This window comes from Pecten maximus, chromosome 4 (assembly GCF_902652985.1).
Source record: "Pecten maximus chromosome 4, xPecMax1.1, whole genome shotgun sequence".
In the NCBI taxonomy this organism is placed as follows: domain Eukaryota; kingdom Metazoa; phylum Mollusca; class Bivalvia; order Pectinida; family Pectinidae; genus Pecten; species Pecten maximus.
Window position 1 is genome coordinate 39,513,787 of NC_047018.1, and position 18,273 is coordinate 39,532,059.

Consider the following 18,273-nt stretch of genomic DNA (forward strand, 5'->3'; position numbering starts at 1 on the left):
TCGGGATCAAAGCCAACCTCGGATGTAACTGGAAGCCATTCCAGAACTCTCCAAGCACAACTAGTCGAGAAGATCCGAGTCTCCTGAGTGCTTGAATAGAAGACAGCCGTCATAGGAAGGGTTTATTAACAGTCGTGATAAATGAGGTCAAAGTCAATGTGGGATGGTCAAATGATTTTGCAGTCTCCTAAGTTTATGCGGAAAGGTTATCCAGGAATTTCTCTGATTTTCAGGGAGTGTATTAAACTAAACATGACACCAAAAGCAAAAACAGAAAATTTGTGAATTTCATTTTATTCGACAAACAAACGAGAATGTGGTTCATATTTTAGGTGAATATAATTTCAGTGGATTAATGTTGATCCAATATTAGAGATTTCCTTGTGTGATGTAGTGCACTTCAGAGCTCAATGATACATTGCCTGTATGGTGATTCTGAATGTTGTCACCATGCACCAGGATACTCATATATCAGGATGTGACTTTTAACCCGGATTCGACTTAATTTGCCTGGCGGTGTCATCAATGAAGCAGAAGACAATTTTTACTTTACCGAAACACCTGGTCTTGTTTTCCATATACTTTTTTGAAGTGTCTCCATTTTAACAAAGTACCAGTATTTTTTGATAATTTTTCCTCATTTTAACGATTTTAAGTTAGAATTATAATTATTTTTTGTTTGTCAGTATTTTTGAAAACAGCATTCTTACATGCAATTTAGCATGAATATTCAAAATGTTTATAGACCAAAAAGAATATGTGGTCACCACTGGTGATGACAGGCTTAGTGGTGACTTGCTGACAGTGGTCAATCAATGTCAGCACGGTCTGCAGCTAACTGAGTGCATCAATGAAGTTTATTTATTCATTATTGTGAAGAAACGTGATCCAACATTTCCATGCATCTATGAATTCTCAGGGGAGTTAAGTGTAGCGATAAATGATGTTTCACTGAGAAGAACGAGCAGAGTATAGGCTATGATAACTGAAGTTGGGTTTTTCTACGAATCATATTCTGTAATTTGACGTGGTATTAAGATGGATGTATTGAAATCTTGATAGCTTTCTTCAGAAGTGAATTGTTTGACCATAAAAAACAACAAAATTAATACATAGCACAATGGCTTTATTTTTAAGACTAACTGAAAGATTTACAATATTGTTTAAATTTTTCAGAATAGCTTCATCAACCTGTGTTTATTTTTTATTTTCTCTCGTGGCAGTGTTGATATCACTAATGAAGTCATTTCATTTTCTATTAACTAATGACATCCATTTTATGAAGTTAAAAGCAATATACCATTGAAGACAAAGCCAATTTGTCCCTTCTTCAATTACATTCTTGAGTATTTTTTTCGGGGTTTCAAGCGGCAGCAGGGGCATTTACGGTATGTCTTACAGACATTTTAGAGCTAATGCTGTACCCCCGCCGTTGGCGTTGGCGTTGGTGTTGGCGTCAGCATAGGCGTCGGCTTTAGCGTCCCACCCCAAGACTTTAAAAGTTTTTTGGGTAAGTTTTTGGAAAGCTTTTAAGTCCAAAAGTATACACCTCATGCCCTTCTAATTTGGTTTATTCATCCATTAGAGGTCTTGGAGTGATGTTATGGCAAAATTATGCAGAAAAAAAATTTATGCAGAAAAAAAAGTAATTTTTTTTTGCATTTCACCATTTTGTGGACTTAATTTTTTTTGTCACCAAAACCCACTTTTAAAGTTTTCAGGTTTTAAGTCCAAAATCATATGCATCACACTGTTACTAATCAATTTATTCATTCATTGAGGACTACATGTGAATTATTACTTCACAATACAAACATAAAAAATAAGTGCATACTGTGATTGCTGCTGCAGGTGAGCTTCGCAATCATTGATTGCAATTGTCTCCTTTTATCTTAACATATTTTTAAAAGGCAAAGAAAATGGTATCTATTTGCATATAGCGACAATCCACCATCTTTGTTACACATGTATTCACTGAATTTGTCAACTGTTGATATGAATGAACTTTTGTCTTCATGTGTATGAGTCCTGTAAATAACTGTTGACTGCTGTTCGAGAAGTTCAAACCAATAAATCGAGAAAGAGGTTACACCGATGTGTAGACAAGACTCCGCGAGCCTCAGCATTGACCCTCCTGTCTCTAAACTCTATACCATCACCTGGTCCTCGGGGAAATGGCTCGGTGCTAAATTCAATAGATAATTCATAAAATGCTTTGTCTGAACCTGCTATCTAAACTGTGGCACACTTACCAAATATACAACCACACTGACAATTCTTCATTCTCCTAAAGGAAACATGCAGATCCTAGTCACCACTACATTAAGATAGGAACTTAAAAAAAAAAAAAATTACCGAAAAAAAAATAAAAAAAATAAATGAAATCCTTGTAACCGGACTGTAAACCATAGATATATCCTGCCATTGTCGGTATCGATTGCATGCTATGTGGATTACTAGAAAAGTGTTTTACGTGCCAGTAAGGTGCTGTGTCTGTATGTGGCCCAGGGCAGGATCTCGATTGGTTGACAGTTTTCTAATCACCTCTTAAGTCCTGAGCTGGAAATCCATTAGTGTCCATGCAAACATGTCATTATAATCTAACTAACCATCACGACTTTGTGGCTGGCGCAACTTATTATTATTTCTGTGTTCTTGTTTACCGAATGACCTTGTGTTCTCTGTGACCTTGTGTCTGTCATGACCTTGACTTCTGCCATGACCTTTTGTAATCCATGGACATTTTGACCCAATTTACCATGTTTGCTATGACATTATAATCGTATCACCTTGTTTATCTCCAAGACCTTGTATTGACATTGATGTTCATTTTTTAAAATTCTTAAGCTCATATTTACGTCATGAACCTGTAGTTCCCATTAATTTGAACTGAAGGATATGGTCATAAGGATTTTACTTCAGTTTTTCATCCTTGACCTTTTGCCCCTAGTGAGATGCTGAAATTCTTTATATTCATGATATAAAAAGGTTTATGACCTTTCATCTACTATTGTCTGCCATGACCTAAAAATGTGACACCATGACCTTGCGTCTGCCAGACCTTATAACACACCATGAAAATTTGTCTGCCATGACCTTGTGACACTATCCTTTGTCTGCCATGACCTGGTGACACCATGGCCTTTGTCCGCGTTGACCTTGTGACACCATGACCTTTTGTTTTGTCATGACCTGGTGACACCATGACCTTTTGTCTTCCATGACCTTGTAACATTATGACTTTGTGTCTTCCATGACCTTGTGACATTATGACCTTTGTGACCCTTCCATGACCTGGTGATATGATCTTTGTCCGAAATATCAGTGTTTTCAATGGCCTCCTGTGAACAATGACCTAAAGATAATGTCTGGACACTTTGTCCCAGGTTACATTACACCCACTCTTATCTTCATCGCTGAATATGACCTTGTGTCCAAACAGTTTACGACCTTGTGGCCAAGCAGTTTACGACATAAGAATTCTGTCCCCAGTGGTTGAAGATCAATATTTTATCCATAAGATCCTGACAATTTGTTTGGTCAGAAAATAGATAGAAGATTTTTATGACATACCAAATTGACCAGACAGCATTTAAAAAACTAGGTACAATACGGTTCCCAATGGACTTGTAGGAAACCAGGATGATCGGTGATGTGTATGACAGTTCAGGGCGAGCCAGTAACTGTTGTTTCACATTGAATCATTACTCACTTTCAGCGAGGGAAAGTATCAATTTTATCTGCTCATGCATAATTCGGTGTTCTTTATGTATTTTCAAGACTAAGGTCAAGACATCATCTTAAATGAAGGGCTCATTGAGAAGACCAACATTGTGTCATCAGTTTTGTTTTGTTTTGCATGATCATTATTGATGTAGTAAAAAGTTTTTTAATCCTCGTGAACAAAGTCGTCACAGGCACACATGGTGTAACCATAATTCTGTCCGGCCGCCTTTCTTTCTGTCTGTTCATTGGTTATTGGTTAAAAGGTTTTTTTAGAGTTTATCACACACAATAATACTAGTAGGATATTTTGATTTAAAGGCTTTCGATGTCAAACACTAATGCTGTGTAGTAAAATAGGAAATTTTCAATTTATTTTAATGCCTCCGTCATTTTAGAGGGGGGGTGGGGGGTGGGGGTGGGGGGGGGGGGAGGGGCATAGGGGGCATATAGTATTACCCGTGACTGTCCCATTCTGAATCAATAACACGGATCCCCTCAACAGACGTGGTTCATATTTAGATCATGTTATCATAAGTTTTACACCTGATTCACAAGGATTCACATTCTGGTGGTCATTGGTCAAGGATACATATTCTGGTGGTCATTGGTCAAGGATACACATTCTGGTGGTCATTGGTCAAGGATACATATTCTGGTGGTCATTGGTCAAGGATACACATTCTGATGGTCATATTGGTCATGGATACACATTTGGTGGTCATTGGTCAAGGATACACATTCTGGTGGTCATTGGTCAAGGATACATATTCTGGTGGTCATTGGTCAAGGATACACATTCTGGTGGTCATTGGTCAAGGATACACATTCTGGTGGTCATTGGTCAAGGATACACATTCTGGTGGTCATTGGTCAAGGATACACATTTGTGGTTTGTCAAACACATTCTGTGGTATTGTAAAGGATAACACTGGTGGTAAATGAGGATAAATTTTCATTGTATTTATTCGTCATCGTTGTAACAGACGGGGGGAACAAGTGGTAAGTTACCAGGACTGTGCTTAAGGGAACTTTCCAATATAGTTTAACTCTCAAAGAGTGGTAATTAGATCATGTAATTAGTTTTTGAAAAAAGGAACATTCTGGTAGTATTGGTACAAGATAATATCTCTGTGTTTGGTCTTTACAGTTGGTGTCATTCTCCAAGATCATGAAATAATCTGGTGGTCATGAGGTCAAGATACACATCTACAACTTTCCAGATCACATTATGGGGGAGGCAAGGGAACAATTGGTGTCATGCGGATAATAGATGGGTATGGTATACACATCGGGGCAGGAAGGATATATGGTGGTTTTGGTCATAAAATGGCGGTCATTGGTAGGGGGTTATTACAACATCGGGATAATCATGAACATGGGCAGGTTGGTATAAGTGGTAAAGAGATTGATGGGGTTAAACAGGATCAGAGGTTGTACACAGATAAAGATCGGATGGGGTTTATCACAGGGGGACAATATGGGGATGGGGACACATGGTTCGTAGGTGAGAGTAGTGTCCAACAGGAACTTTAGGTTGGGAGGAGGGGTTGTAACAGGACAGAGATAGGGGTAGGGGTTTACACAGGGGACAGGAGTGGGGAGGGGTTTACACAGGGGACAGTAGTGGGGAGGGGTTGTATACGGGGGGCAGTAGATGGGAGGGGTTATACACAGGGGACAGGAGATGGGTAGGGGTTATACACAGGGGACAGTAGATGGGGAGGGGTTATACACAGGGGACAGGAGATGGGGAGGGGTTATACACAGGGGACAGGAGATGGGGAGGGGTTATACACAGGGGACAGGAGATGGGGAGGGGTTGTATACAGGGGACAAGAGATGGGGAGGGGTTATACACAGGGGACAGGGAGGGGTTGTACACAGGGGACAGGAGATGGGTAGGGGTTGTACACAGGGGACAGGAGATGGGGAGGGGTTGTACACAGGGGACAGTAGGTGGGGAGGGGTTGTACACAGGGGACAGGAGATGGGGAGGGGTTGTACACAGGGGGCGGGAGATGGGGAGGGGTTGTATACAGGGGGTGGGAGATGGGGAGGGGATATATACAGGGGACAGGAGATGGGGAGGGGTTGTATACAGGGGGCGGGAGATGGGGAGGGGTTGTACACAGGGGACAGGAGATAGGGAGGGGTTGTACACAGGGGACAGGAGATGGGTAGGGGTTGTACACAGGGGACAGGAGATGGGGAGGGGTTATACACAGGGGACAGGAGATGGGGAAGGGTTATACACAGGGGTCGGGAGATGGGGAGGGGTTATACACAGGGGACAGGAGATGGGGAGGGGATGTACACAGGGGACAGGAGATGGGGAGGGGTTGTACACAGGGGACAGTAGATGGGGAGGGGGTGTACACAGGGGACAGGAGATTGGGAGGTGTTATACACAGGGGACAGGAGATGGGGAGGTGTTGTACATAGGGGACAGGAGATGGGGAGGGGTTATACACAGGGGACAGTAGATGGGGAGGGGTTATACACAGGGGACAGGAGATGGGGAGGGGTTATACACAGGGGACAGGAGATGGGGAGGGGTTGTACACAGGGGACAGGAGATGGGGAAGGGTTATACACAGGGGAACAGTAGGTGGAGAGAGGTTGTACATAGGGGACAGGAGAGGTTGTACATAGGGGACAGGAGATGGGGAGGACTGTACCCAGAGGACGGGGAGGGGTTGTACCCAAGGAACAAAGATGGGGAGGGGGTGTATACAGGGGACATATTTTAAATATTGATTTTCTCATTCTTCTTTCTGATGTTATTAGGTGGGATTTTTTCTGTAATATGAATAAACTGTATGTTGTGTTATGTTGGCCTGGTCTGTGCATATTTTATTCCATGTTAAAGATATATTTGTATAATTCAAGAACCTGACACTTCATCAATATATTAGAAATCTGTCTTTTAACATGTTTTGTGGAAACATTGTGAGACAGGGAGAAAGCTAGCCTTGAATTTCATTCTGGGCCTTGAAAAGCCTTGAAAATTGGTTTACAGCCTTGAAAAATCCTTGAATATTAAGGTCTCATTAGGATATGGATTCAACTTTGTCAATGACACCTCCTCTACAGACGTCAATAATTACCATGTCAAGTTGTATCTTGATCATGTGGATAGTTATAACTTTCTTTTTGTGTCGCCTTGAAAAGGTGACATATAGGTATTACTATGTCGTCGTCAGCGTCGTCCGCACAATGGTTTCTGTCCAATAACTTGAGTTCCCTTTGGCCAATCAAACTCAAACTTCCTTACCAAAAGTGCTTGCTTGGGATTGCTTTTCAGGTTCAAAGGTCAAGGTCACTGTTTCCATTAATAGAAAATTGGTTTCCATGCAATAACTCAAGTTACCTTCGGCCAATCAAACTCAAACTTCACACAGTGATTCCTTACCAAAAGTGCTTGCTTGGGATTGCTTTTCAGGTTCAAAGGTCAAAGGTCAAGGTCACTGTTAGTATTAATAGAAAATTGGTTTCCATGCAGTAACTTGAGTTCCCTTCAGCCAATCAAAATCAAACTTCACACAGTGCTTCTTTACCAAAAGTGCTTGCTTAAGGTTGCTTTTCAGGTTCAAATGTCAAAGGTCCTTGCTACTATAAATAGAAAATAGGTTTGCTTGCGATAACTTGAGATCCCTTGGGCCAATCAAACTCAAACTTGATGCATTGCTTTCTTATAGTAAGTGCTTGCTTGGGATTGCTCTAAGTTTCGATGTTCAAAGGTAAAAGGTCAAGGTTACTGTTGCTATTAATAGAAACTTGGTTTCCATTTGATAACTCGAGTTCCCTTGGACCAATTAAAGTCAAACTTTGTATAGTACTTCCTTATCAGAAATTCTTGCTTGGGATTGCTTTTCAGGTTCGAAAGTCACGGTCACTGTAAATAAATAGAAAATCTGTCCAGTTCCATTTGGGTCAATCAACCTAAAACTTCATATATGATAGTGCTTTCTGGTTTCTGTATGAAAAACACTTAAATTTTACATGCAACTTGTTTTGATTTGCAAAGCAGATCAATTTGATTTTTAAAATTCAAATCCTAGCTTGCTGTGCAGGCGACACATCCACTTCCGTGGAATTCTCGTTTGTTCTCTAGTTCCTTCTCAAGATGATGGGTAAAATGGGCCTTGAATATTTAATTAAGACATTGAAAAAACCTTGAAATGGCCTTGAATATGGTTTGATATAATCTGTATGAACCCAGTGAGACTTCGTATTTAGCCTGATTTCCATTAAAATTGTAATGCAGCATAAATTATAGTTTGTAAACATTTTCTAGCTTAATTTGAAATGGACAAAGGATTATAAGCAATTCTGATAAATCATTCTTCTCAATAGTACAGTTTATAACTACCTATGAGGTAGATCACAGTATTCTATAACCCTTTGATATACTAATATTAAAATATGGTCAATCCATGGATTAATCTAAGTTATCATGGAACTGACCAGTCCATCTAGAGGATGACCATACAGACTATAGATTGTTTGGATGATTCAATCAGTGACCAGTGTTTTAGCAACATTACCAAACAGCAATGGATTTCATAAATGTTATTATCAGTTACCTCCCTGGATGTTTTGAAATGATCGGAGGATTTATTTATTTCAATGAATGAAAGTGGACACCCAGTATAACAGAAATGTGGATTTTATAATTATGCAAAGTTTGAGAGACCAAAATGAATTTGTTGTATCATTAAAAGATCACTGGATTAAATATTAAAGATCCATGGATTATGTCAACTGGATGGAAACAGAAAACTGTGGTAGCTATAGAGTAGTGCTATATACACACAGACCTTGGTTATGTGATTTAAAAGTACGACACAATCATGCTACAGTGTTACTATTTCTTGTGTTTAACGATTGACTGATGGAATGGAATTGTGGATACCATCAGATTTAATAGACTGATGGAATGGAATTATGGATACCATCAGATTTTATAGATTGATGAACGAATGACCTTGACCTTCATTCAAGGTCACATGGGTCAAATAGGCTAAAATCTTCAAACAACAACTTCTCAATAACCAAGAGGCCCAGGGACTTCATATTAGACATGTAGCATGCTGGGGTGAAGGGCTACCAAGTTTGTTCAAATGAATGACCTTGACCTTCACTTAAGATCACATAGGTCAAATAGGCTAAAATCTTCAAACAACGACTTCTCAATAACCAAGAGGCCCAGGGATTTCATATATTAGGCATGTAGCATGCTGGAAGAAGGGCTACCAAGTTTATTCAAATGAATGACCTTGACCTTCATTTAAGATCACATAGGTCAAATAGGCTAAAATCTTCAGACACTTCCCTCAATAACTAAGAGGCCCATGGACTTAATTTTAGGTATGTAGCATGCTTGGGTGAAGGACTACCAAGTTTGTTCAAATGAATGACCTTGACCTACATTGAAGATCACATAGGTCAAGTAGGCTGAATTCTTCAAACAATGGTTTCTCGATCGCAAAGATAGACCTGATATTAGGCCAGTTGTGTACTGGAATGAAGGAACTAGAAAATTTATTGACAGGAAGAAACCTAAGCCTCGCTGATATTTGAATAAAGTGGTTATCAGCATAGTATCTGTAGAAATAACCTAAATCAACTTCATAGTTGCTGTAGAGTCAGGTGAGCGATACAGGCCCATTGGGCCTCTTTGTTTTCCATGTTTTGAGCATTCTACATTTATGTTATATTTTACTTGGTGTATATATAGTCATTAAGATTTGTGTTCGATACCATAATTATCCTGCAATAAGCCCACGTCTGGTAATAAATCTACCCTCATGCTTAACATTATTGCTATTTCTTTGTCTTGCAATCTGTCCACCATGACCTTGAGTCATGTGTTACTGGCATTGTGTTTATTTCAGTGTAAATAGGGTCAATAGTGTAAATGGGGTCAATAGTGTAAATGGGGTCAATCATTTTAGGGTTATAAAGATAATCCACCTTATTTTCATGACAATAAATATGTTATAGGAGTTTTGACATTGAAAATGAAAAATTAAGAAATGATAACTGCAATGCCATATCCCCTTTATGTAGGGATAAATAAAGTCCTTTCCTCCAAATGACATGATCTATATATATATATATATATATACAGCCTAGTTTCAGAGCAATAAATCTTAAAGTTCTCTCGGGATTGTAAACAGTCTTCCATATACTGGCTTCTCGAGTCAAAGTCAAGTCAAGGTCAGATGTGTTGATGAAAACAAGAGGACTAAAACACAAGTATTTGTCTAGCCCAGCATAGTGTTTAAGTCAACTTTCCTTCCTGGCTTATCATTTAAACATTGTTTATCTTTTAAAACAAATTGTGTTTTCTGGGTGTTTGATTCAAATTCTTTTAAAACCGATCGGAAAACAGTATAAAATTATTGGGTTGTAACTTGAAATTTAATTGTTTTCAAGATGTCTCTGATTTTTTTCTTTAGTTGTTTAATAAGAAGAATGGTGAGAGTTATCTCTAGAAGATACTTCATATAGTTTTAGTCTTCTTGATCAGAAAATGATGACTTAGAGAAATTTTAATTTTCCTGGTTCTTGGGCTTCATAATACTATTCTAAATGAATGGGTAACAACAGTCTTATTCTGAATTCACATACCAATATGATTTTTGATCAAAATTTAGCTCCATGGTCTACTTTGACCCTTAATTAAGATAAAAAACATCAAATATTCCATTCCCTTTAATATGTTATATGAAAATTGAAAATAGAACTTAGCTAAAGTTCTTACAAAAATGGGTACCAAGACCCCTCTTGAATTTCCTATCCTTGGTAAACCAGAGAGCTCGTTATGAAATTACATGTATGTGTTGTAATATTTGGAGGATGCTACCTTTATGAAGTACTTGTTTGACATTTTTACGAGTATGATACATTAATTCAGTGTTGGCAGCATTAGATTTCTACATAGTATACAAACATCTTATTACTTGTTTACCAGATATTGTGGCATTAACTATTGGAGGGAGGTTTACCAAACAAAGGCTTGTGCCCGCTTTTATGGACGACAATGAAAAACTTCTGGCTACGAAATTAAATAAAGTTCATATGTAATGTACTTACTTTCTTGCAAGAGAATTTGTGGGAAAACATTTTTCAAAAGTTCGCATCAAGCCAACAGTATTTGGTATAGTCATATACAGTCAAACCTGCACTAGCGACTACCTGTATATTACAACCACCTGTCTATGATGACCGTTCTGTAACTGTCCTAAGCACTAATACTATAAAATAACATCCCACATAGTGACCCCCTCTACAATGCGACACAGGTCTTGTCGTATATGACCAAATAAGGGGGCAGGGCACGGGTAATTGACAGTGGGGGCGCCCTAATTAAGATTCAATATTCTAAAGTTTTATGAAACAGATCGACTCATTAATACCATATAGCAGAATACCTAAGGCTGAGGAAAGGGTAAAATCTTTAGTCATAAAAATATTCCAGATAAAGATATCTATTCATTATCATAAATTAAGCTTAAACATCACTTGAATATTCCTGTAAACTTGTAAACCATGCTAGCTGTTCTTCAGAACAGAGAATGTGTGTTCCACCATTTATGTTCAAACGGAACTCATTTGTGTTCTATTTATAGACACAGGTGATTTCGTTTTCTTTGACCTAATAATTGATTTACACTGTCTTTTACTAGCTAAGTTCTGTTCTTAACAACATTTAATTAACAACATGAATTAAGTCTTTTACTTGATCTTCAAATCAAGGTAGGGGCACCCTTATTTGGTCATATACGGTATATATATAGGTGATTCTAAATGTGCTGGTTGGCATGAAAATCTTTGCTTGTCTATATAGGCAACCTGTCTATAGTGACCATTTTTCTGTCTGCCCTTGAGCGGTCTTATAGACATGTGTGACTGGATATGTATATACTTTTTATGAAAATATATTTTCTAAAGTGTCCATAATATAAGGATTGTGTAGGATTGCTTTTTGCATTTTAAGAAACAATAATTTTCAAAAGCTTATAAGATGCTAAAGGTTGATCCAGAAAATCTAGGGTTGGCTCGAGAAAACAGCCACTGTATCAAAAATGTTTTGATGTTATTGATTTTTTAGAGTAATTTGATTACATGTAATGTACATCATGTTTGTTTCACTCCTTCCCAATCCCATATATCTGAAGAAGTGACAGCAAGCTTTGAAATGATATAAATGTTTTATCAATGAAGCTCATGACGTTTATGGAACAAATCGAGAAAACAATGACAAATATTCTGCTAATGTTATTTTAGGAAAATGATGAAATGTATAATAAAGATATTACTTCAGACACAAATTCTTATCTTCATCGTCTCCAGATATTGTTTATCGAAAGTTTAAAAGTGTATTTAGCTGTAGGTATGACTTGATATAAATTAATTGAGCTACACAGTTGTTAATTAAAAAAATATTCTTTAATCAGTGGTAGATTTGCACTTCTCTGAACCCTGGACACGTGTATTGACTTTATAACTTTGCATGCCAAGATGATGGAATTCCTTCTTCAAAACAATAGCAGGACATCACGGCAACAATATCATATTTCATGGAAATTATGTTGTTGACATTTTAAAAACATGGCCTCAAGATAATTTAACATTGCATGTCCTTGATTTTAAGATATCTTTGACATGCAAAATCTCCATCAAAGTGAGGCTAATTGGCCAATTTGTTCATACATGCATGCATAATTTGAATGAGGTTATATTGGTACGAGAAATGCATTTGAACTTCTTGTAGCTCACTTGGAATGAGGCATTAACAGGTTTATAGATTTCACAGCATAGCCTCAGAAATTGATGCTTAATACTTGTGATAAAATATATTTCAATTGTGACAAACAATTGATTTGATAGTCAGAATGTTTTCAATAAAAAATTGAGTGAAAAATTTGCCTAGAAAATCTTAGATCTTCAACCTCTGCTAATTTAATATTGATATCATAAATCTGTGTATTGAATATAATTTTGTAAATAGATAGAATCGAAATTTACTCCTAAAATGAATTCAAAACAAATTTGTTTAATCTAAATTCCATTTGGGAAGTTTGATATAAAAAAAATCAGACTTATATCAAACTTTAATTTGGTTTCAGAACGACTTTGTATTTTGAGTTTTGAAGAGTTGATCAGTGAATTTAGATTGATAGCACCATAACCATTTCATGTAAATTGAATTATTTCACCTATGTAACTCTAGACTGCTGCTGTTATTCAGCAGTAATGAAATATCTATATAAGGTCGAATTCACTGACAATGCAGATGTAAGACAAGCTATTTAATTTCCCTCCATACAGGAGAGCTCCAATTCCATTCGAGTGTCAAATGCGTGTTTCACAGACTTCCAATATGCCATCTTCAGTACTCATGCTTTGTTAAATAATGCACCGCTCCGATGGGTATTGCGTGCAGTGCTCTTTCGGATAATTACGGGACTTCGTTGACACCTTCGGTGTTCCTACGGATACTATGCAGATAACATGTCCCTAACTTTGCTCTGTAGTCTGTCAACAATGCCAAGGTGCTATCGATTTTAATTCTTTTCCGTCAGTAAAACTAACGTGCATTCATTGCAAAAATTCAGAATCGACTTAATAGATTTCCCCTTCTAATTTTTTTCTTAAAATGTAAAATTTCGGATGTGATTTTTTTTCTTTCAGTTGAAACTGAGATATTGGTTTTTGTGATCATATTTAAGGGAAATGTCATTTTCTGTTTTAGTCATTTGAATGGCCTGTGGCACGTCCCGTGGAAAAAGAAGAAATCATCGACATTCAGATCTTCAACTACAACAAATACCTCAGCAACAGGTACAAAATCTACCTTTATAAACAGAACTCTGTATAATCCAGAACTTTGGTTAACTGATTTGTCTTTGTCACCTAGATAATATGGACACCTTGACTAAACTGACCCAGAACTTACTCCGACTTTATACATACGGTGTTACCCTCTATAATCCACACATCAATATGAACAAAGTCTTATTTTAGTTCCCAATATCTAGGTTTTTGTAGCCCTGTGTAATCTGGACGCCTGTATAAACCAGATATTTTGATATCTTACCAATTCCAACATGAAATATTTCATTAAAACTTACTAATTCCAACATGAATTGTTGCATTATAACTTACTAATTCCAACATGAAATATTTCTATGTTACCCTTTATTGTCAGGACATCTAAATAAATCAGAGATATTTAGCTAATTCCCAGTTTATACTTTTCTTTGTAACCCTGTATAATCTGGACACCAGTATAATTGAGACCTTCAGATTCTGGACACCAGTATAATTGAGACCTGTATAATCTGGACACCAGTATAATTGAGACCTGTAGATTCTGGACACCAGTATACTTGAGACTTTCAGATTCTGGACACCTGTATATAATTGAGACTTGTAGATTCTGGACATCAGTATACTTGAGACCTTCAGATTCTGGACACCTGTATTATTGAGACCTGTATATTCTGGACACCTGTATAATCTGGACACCTGTATAATCTGGACACCTGTATAATCTAGACACCTGTATAATTGACACCTGTATAATCTGGACACCTGTATAATCTGGACACCTGTATAATTGACACCTGTATAATCTGGACACCTATATTATTGAGATTTGTATAATCTTGGACTATCTGCATTTACATGTAAAATTGGCCATGAATAATTGATTTGAATAATATATTTAAATTGTATATAATGGAGACAATGTCAAAATAAAGATCACATTTTTGGCTCGATTCAGGAAAAGTCGCACATCATTCCTGAAAGTTGCCAACATTTTGAAATTTCCATTTGTGATATTGTGAATGCTTAAATATAGATCCATTTCTGACAAACTTATACCTTTAAACTGCAATTTTAAGCTGTTATTTCTTGTGGACCAATGATATATTCAGAATCAAGAAAAATTGAAATATCTTTTGTCAAAATTTTGGGTTCCAAAGTGGGAATCTCCCTTAACATCCTGTAAAGTGGTTAACAAGTAACAATATGTTGTCCATATGATGTTAGCATTTTTGTTTACAATATTGTTTGTATTAACTGGTTATAACTAAAGGACTATATAGTTATATATACATGCCAATTAATTAAGGCATGTTCTGTAGAGGTCAAAATTAAATCACTCGAAAATAGGTCACTGTAACTTTCTTTCATAGTTCAGTTACCTCAACAATTCCTTGGTTTATCCTTTTCTTTGAATTGTCAATCACAGGCATATAATAAATTTTTACTTTGTTTTCATGGTAAATATACTCAAATGTGATTGGTCGAAAAATTCTTTTCATTCTTCTATGAAAGAAATTCCGAGAATGGCGCGAAAAATGTGACGTCACAATACGACAATTGATGTTGCGTATTGATTTGAGAAAAAGAATCCCATTTAAAACCAGTAAAATTGTACATAAAACATGTTTTAAATTAGAAAATCATTTTCAAAAATTAATTATAAGCGGATTCATACAGTTTACAAACAAAATTTGTTTCATATCCCGATGAAACTAAGAAAAAATGACATCAATGCTTAAATGAATTCTCAAAGTAGATTACTGGCTTTTAACCAATTCTGGACCAGGACACTGTCAACAGATTCTTACTCAAATTCTAAATGGCAATTAAAACAGGAAGAAATTTAATGCATATTTTTTTCATTCCTTGTCTATTTAAACAAAATCCCCATCCAATAATGTAAATTCCTCTAAAAGCCATTCATGGTTGAAATGTAGTGTTTTCCACTTGATAAATCACCTTAATAGTAAAATGGATGTTCTGTCGATATTGGAGAATCTGTTTCACGCCAGAACAGAATTGTTCACTCTTCCAAAAAAAAATGCACCACAGAGTTTTTGTTATTGTTACTGAAACAGTATTATCTATGACAATACTCGTTGCTATTACGTCAATTGAAAATGTCATTTCTGGTTTTGTTAGCTGAAAAATGGCAGAAAAACATGTCACATTTATTATCATGGTTTGCTTATGATTATCGCATTTCCATTTATATTAATTATCAGCGATAAATCTTGATTTTAATAAATATCTATATCAAACATATACGATAACATTTAAAGACTATTGTAGATAAATGTTTTGAAGTATGAAATAATTAGATTATGTCAGCGTAAATTGATATTATCTACTGGAATTTTAAATCCTGATATCTCTATAAAAGTTCTGTTACCATCATGGATCCGTGCTGTCGGATTGTCCGCTGTGAGACTGAATGGTTGTACGATCGTCCTTTTGTAAGGATCTGTGACAGATGAATGTTACAAGTATTTTCCATAAAAGTGTCACACGGTAGAAAAGTTTATTGACAGGCTCACAGACGTATGCCTGGAAATATTGGAAATCATTACTATAAAGAGAATGAGTTATTCCAAACTTTCAGATTACTGCTGTGAATAAATCATTAGACTGTCGTCGCTTTGTCGGAGTGCAAATCCATGAATTGAAGAACAAAGCATTTTAATTTTTGATAACGACCAATCCTGATATAAGTAAGCTGATTTTAACTTTGTAAAAGATCATTAAGAAAGACAAAATTGTTCTGAGTATTAAGATTGCTATTTGCACCCATGCGATGTAATGACGATAGCTAATTTATTATTCTAGAATGGCTGCTTTCACTTTTTTAAAAAGTCAAATGAAATTAATGTTTTTAATGAAACGGTTGCAACTTTTAAGAAGTATTTTCTCACAGAAATATCCAATTTTGCAGAAATAATTATCATTGCAACTTTAATTCAGATTTTGTCCATAGAAATTATGTTATGAATGCTTTTTACTTTTCACTGAGGGTCGGACAAAAGAATAAATGAAATCTATATTTCATTTGGCTTGATATTAAGCAAACGAATTGAAAACCTTATGTTTCAATCAGATGCAAGCTGGAGGCCTCTCTTAAACTCTAGATATGTGATTTCTTTGTGAAGAAAACTAAATCAAATAATTATCGTTAGAAATTAAGAAAAAAATAAATAAAATGCTAAAAATTATTAATTTTCATTAGATGTGAAAGGTACAAAGCACTTAAATGACTTGTTCACAGGTTAAAATAGATAATTAAAATTTTTTAAATTTTCATTAAAATTAAAAACAAAAATCAATACAGTGAAAGTTCATTGAGTGCAAACTTAATGATCAAGTAGAGTCAGAATGTTACACAGCAGGCGAGGAGCACGGCAGTCAAAATGCTGAAAATTAGACACACATTTCGCTGTTAACTGTGATACACTGCTCAATCAAAGCTACGGGGGATTAATCCTTTTCTAAATACAAGATTATTTTTTTAATGGATTATAGAATCTCAGAGTTATCAAATTTAACATCAACGTAAGGTCTGAAAACGAGAAACAGATTGATCGAAATTGATGGTGTAATATCATATGTATCCTCTAACCAGCCCGTGCAGGTAGCTGAAATTTGGGGTGTACGTACGTGTTCTTGTAAAACCAATTTCATGATGTAATTACTTACTACATCCTGAAAATGGAACAAACCAACCTCGGAAGGCCTAAAAATGCAAGCACGTGAGGCAAAGTGGAAAAACAGGTATTACTGAAATCAAAATAATCTTTGACATAAAGTACATTGAAAATGAGCATTAGTCGGCAAATATTTTTACTCAGTAGTAATACCTCTGGATGGGCTTGATACCAGGCATGGGCTCATGGCTGGATAAATACAGTATGATATATTTTTCATTAAATCTTGCTCGGAACACCAAAGTGTGAAAACAGCCTGGCTGCCCTAGAAATAGTCCTACAAAAACACTCTACTCAGTGTCCCTTTGAGGATGACCAATAAGATTGATGGATGAAGACGAAAGATCGTTCAACTGTAAACAATCAACAGAGACATGAATCCGGATTATTTTGTCCGAGGCCAGTCGTTACTGCACAGTGATCACGGCCGATATTAAAGATACTTTTGGATGATTTGATTTTATAGACTTTTATTCCTCGTAGTTTGCAGAAAAAAAAAACTAAGTAGCATTTTTTGACGTGTTGTGGTTTTGTTTTCGTTTCAGACTGATTGGCACATTCCGTATGATCCTGCAGGAGCTTGTAGATGTCGGACACGTCAAAATTTCTGACTCGCTACTGGATGGCAACAATGTAGTAATGAGGGTTGGTATTTGGCTTAAGCATACATGCTTATTAGAAAAAAATTCCCAGACATTTTGAGGTCATCTCGGCAATTCTTTTCCATTTACAGGAAATAATGTCATCAATCATCGTAAAGAATGGTGGCAAAGGAGAAAGGCTGGTATTTTTTGTGACTGTGTATTGATTTGCGATCATCTTGTCCAAATATTATAATATTGTTGTGTATTAGACTTCACGTTGTTTTATTAACACAATAAAAATATTGGCAACTTGATTGATGGTCACAAATATGATCAGTATATATATATACGCATGCCATTATTGATCAATCTTATATAAATAAAATAAAGTGAAACAAGACCTTATATAAATTTCTGTGGAG

General features: G+C 36.3%; 1 protein-coding gene across 1 annotated transcript in view; it reads left to right on the forward strand.

Annotated features, from left to right (window-relative positions):
* The first annotated feature begins 13,493 nt into the window (after nt 1-13,493).
* Nucleotides 13,494-18,273, forward strand: part of LOC117326536 (otoferlin-like) — a 141,860-nt gene continuing 137,080 nt past the window's right edge. The window contains exons 1-2 of the mRNA XM_033883291.1: nt 13,494-13,578; nt 17,813-17,912. Coding sequence (XP_033739182.1) covers nt 17,832-17,912 — 81 coding nt within the window. The 5' untranslated portion in view covers nt 13,494-13,578; nt 17,813-17,831. The remainder of the gene's footprint in view (nt 13,579-17,812; nt 17,913-18,273) is intronic.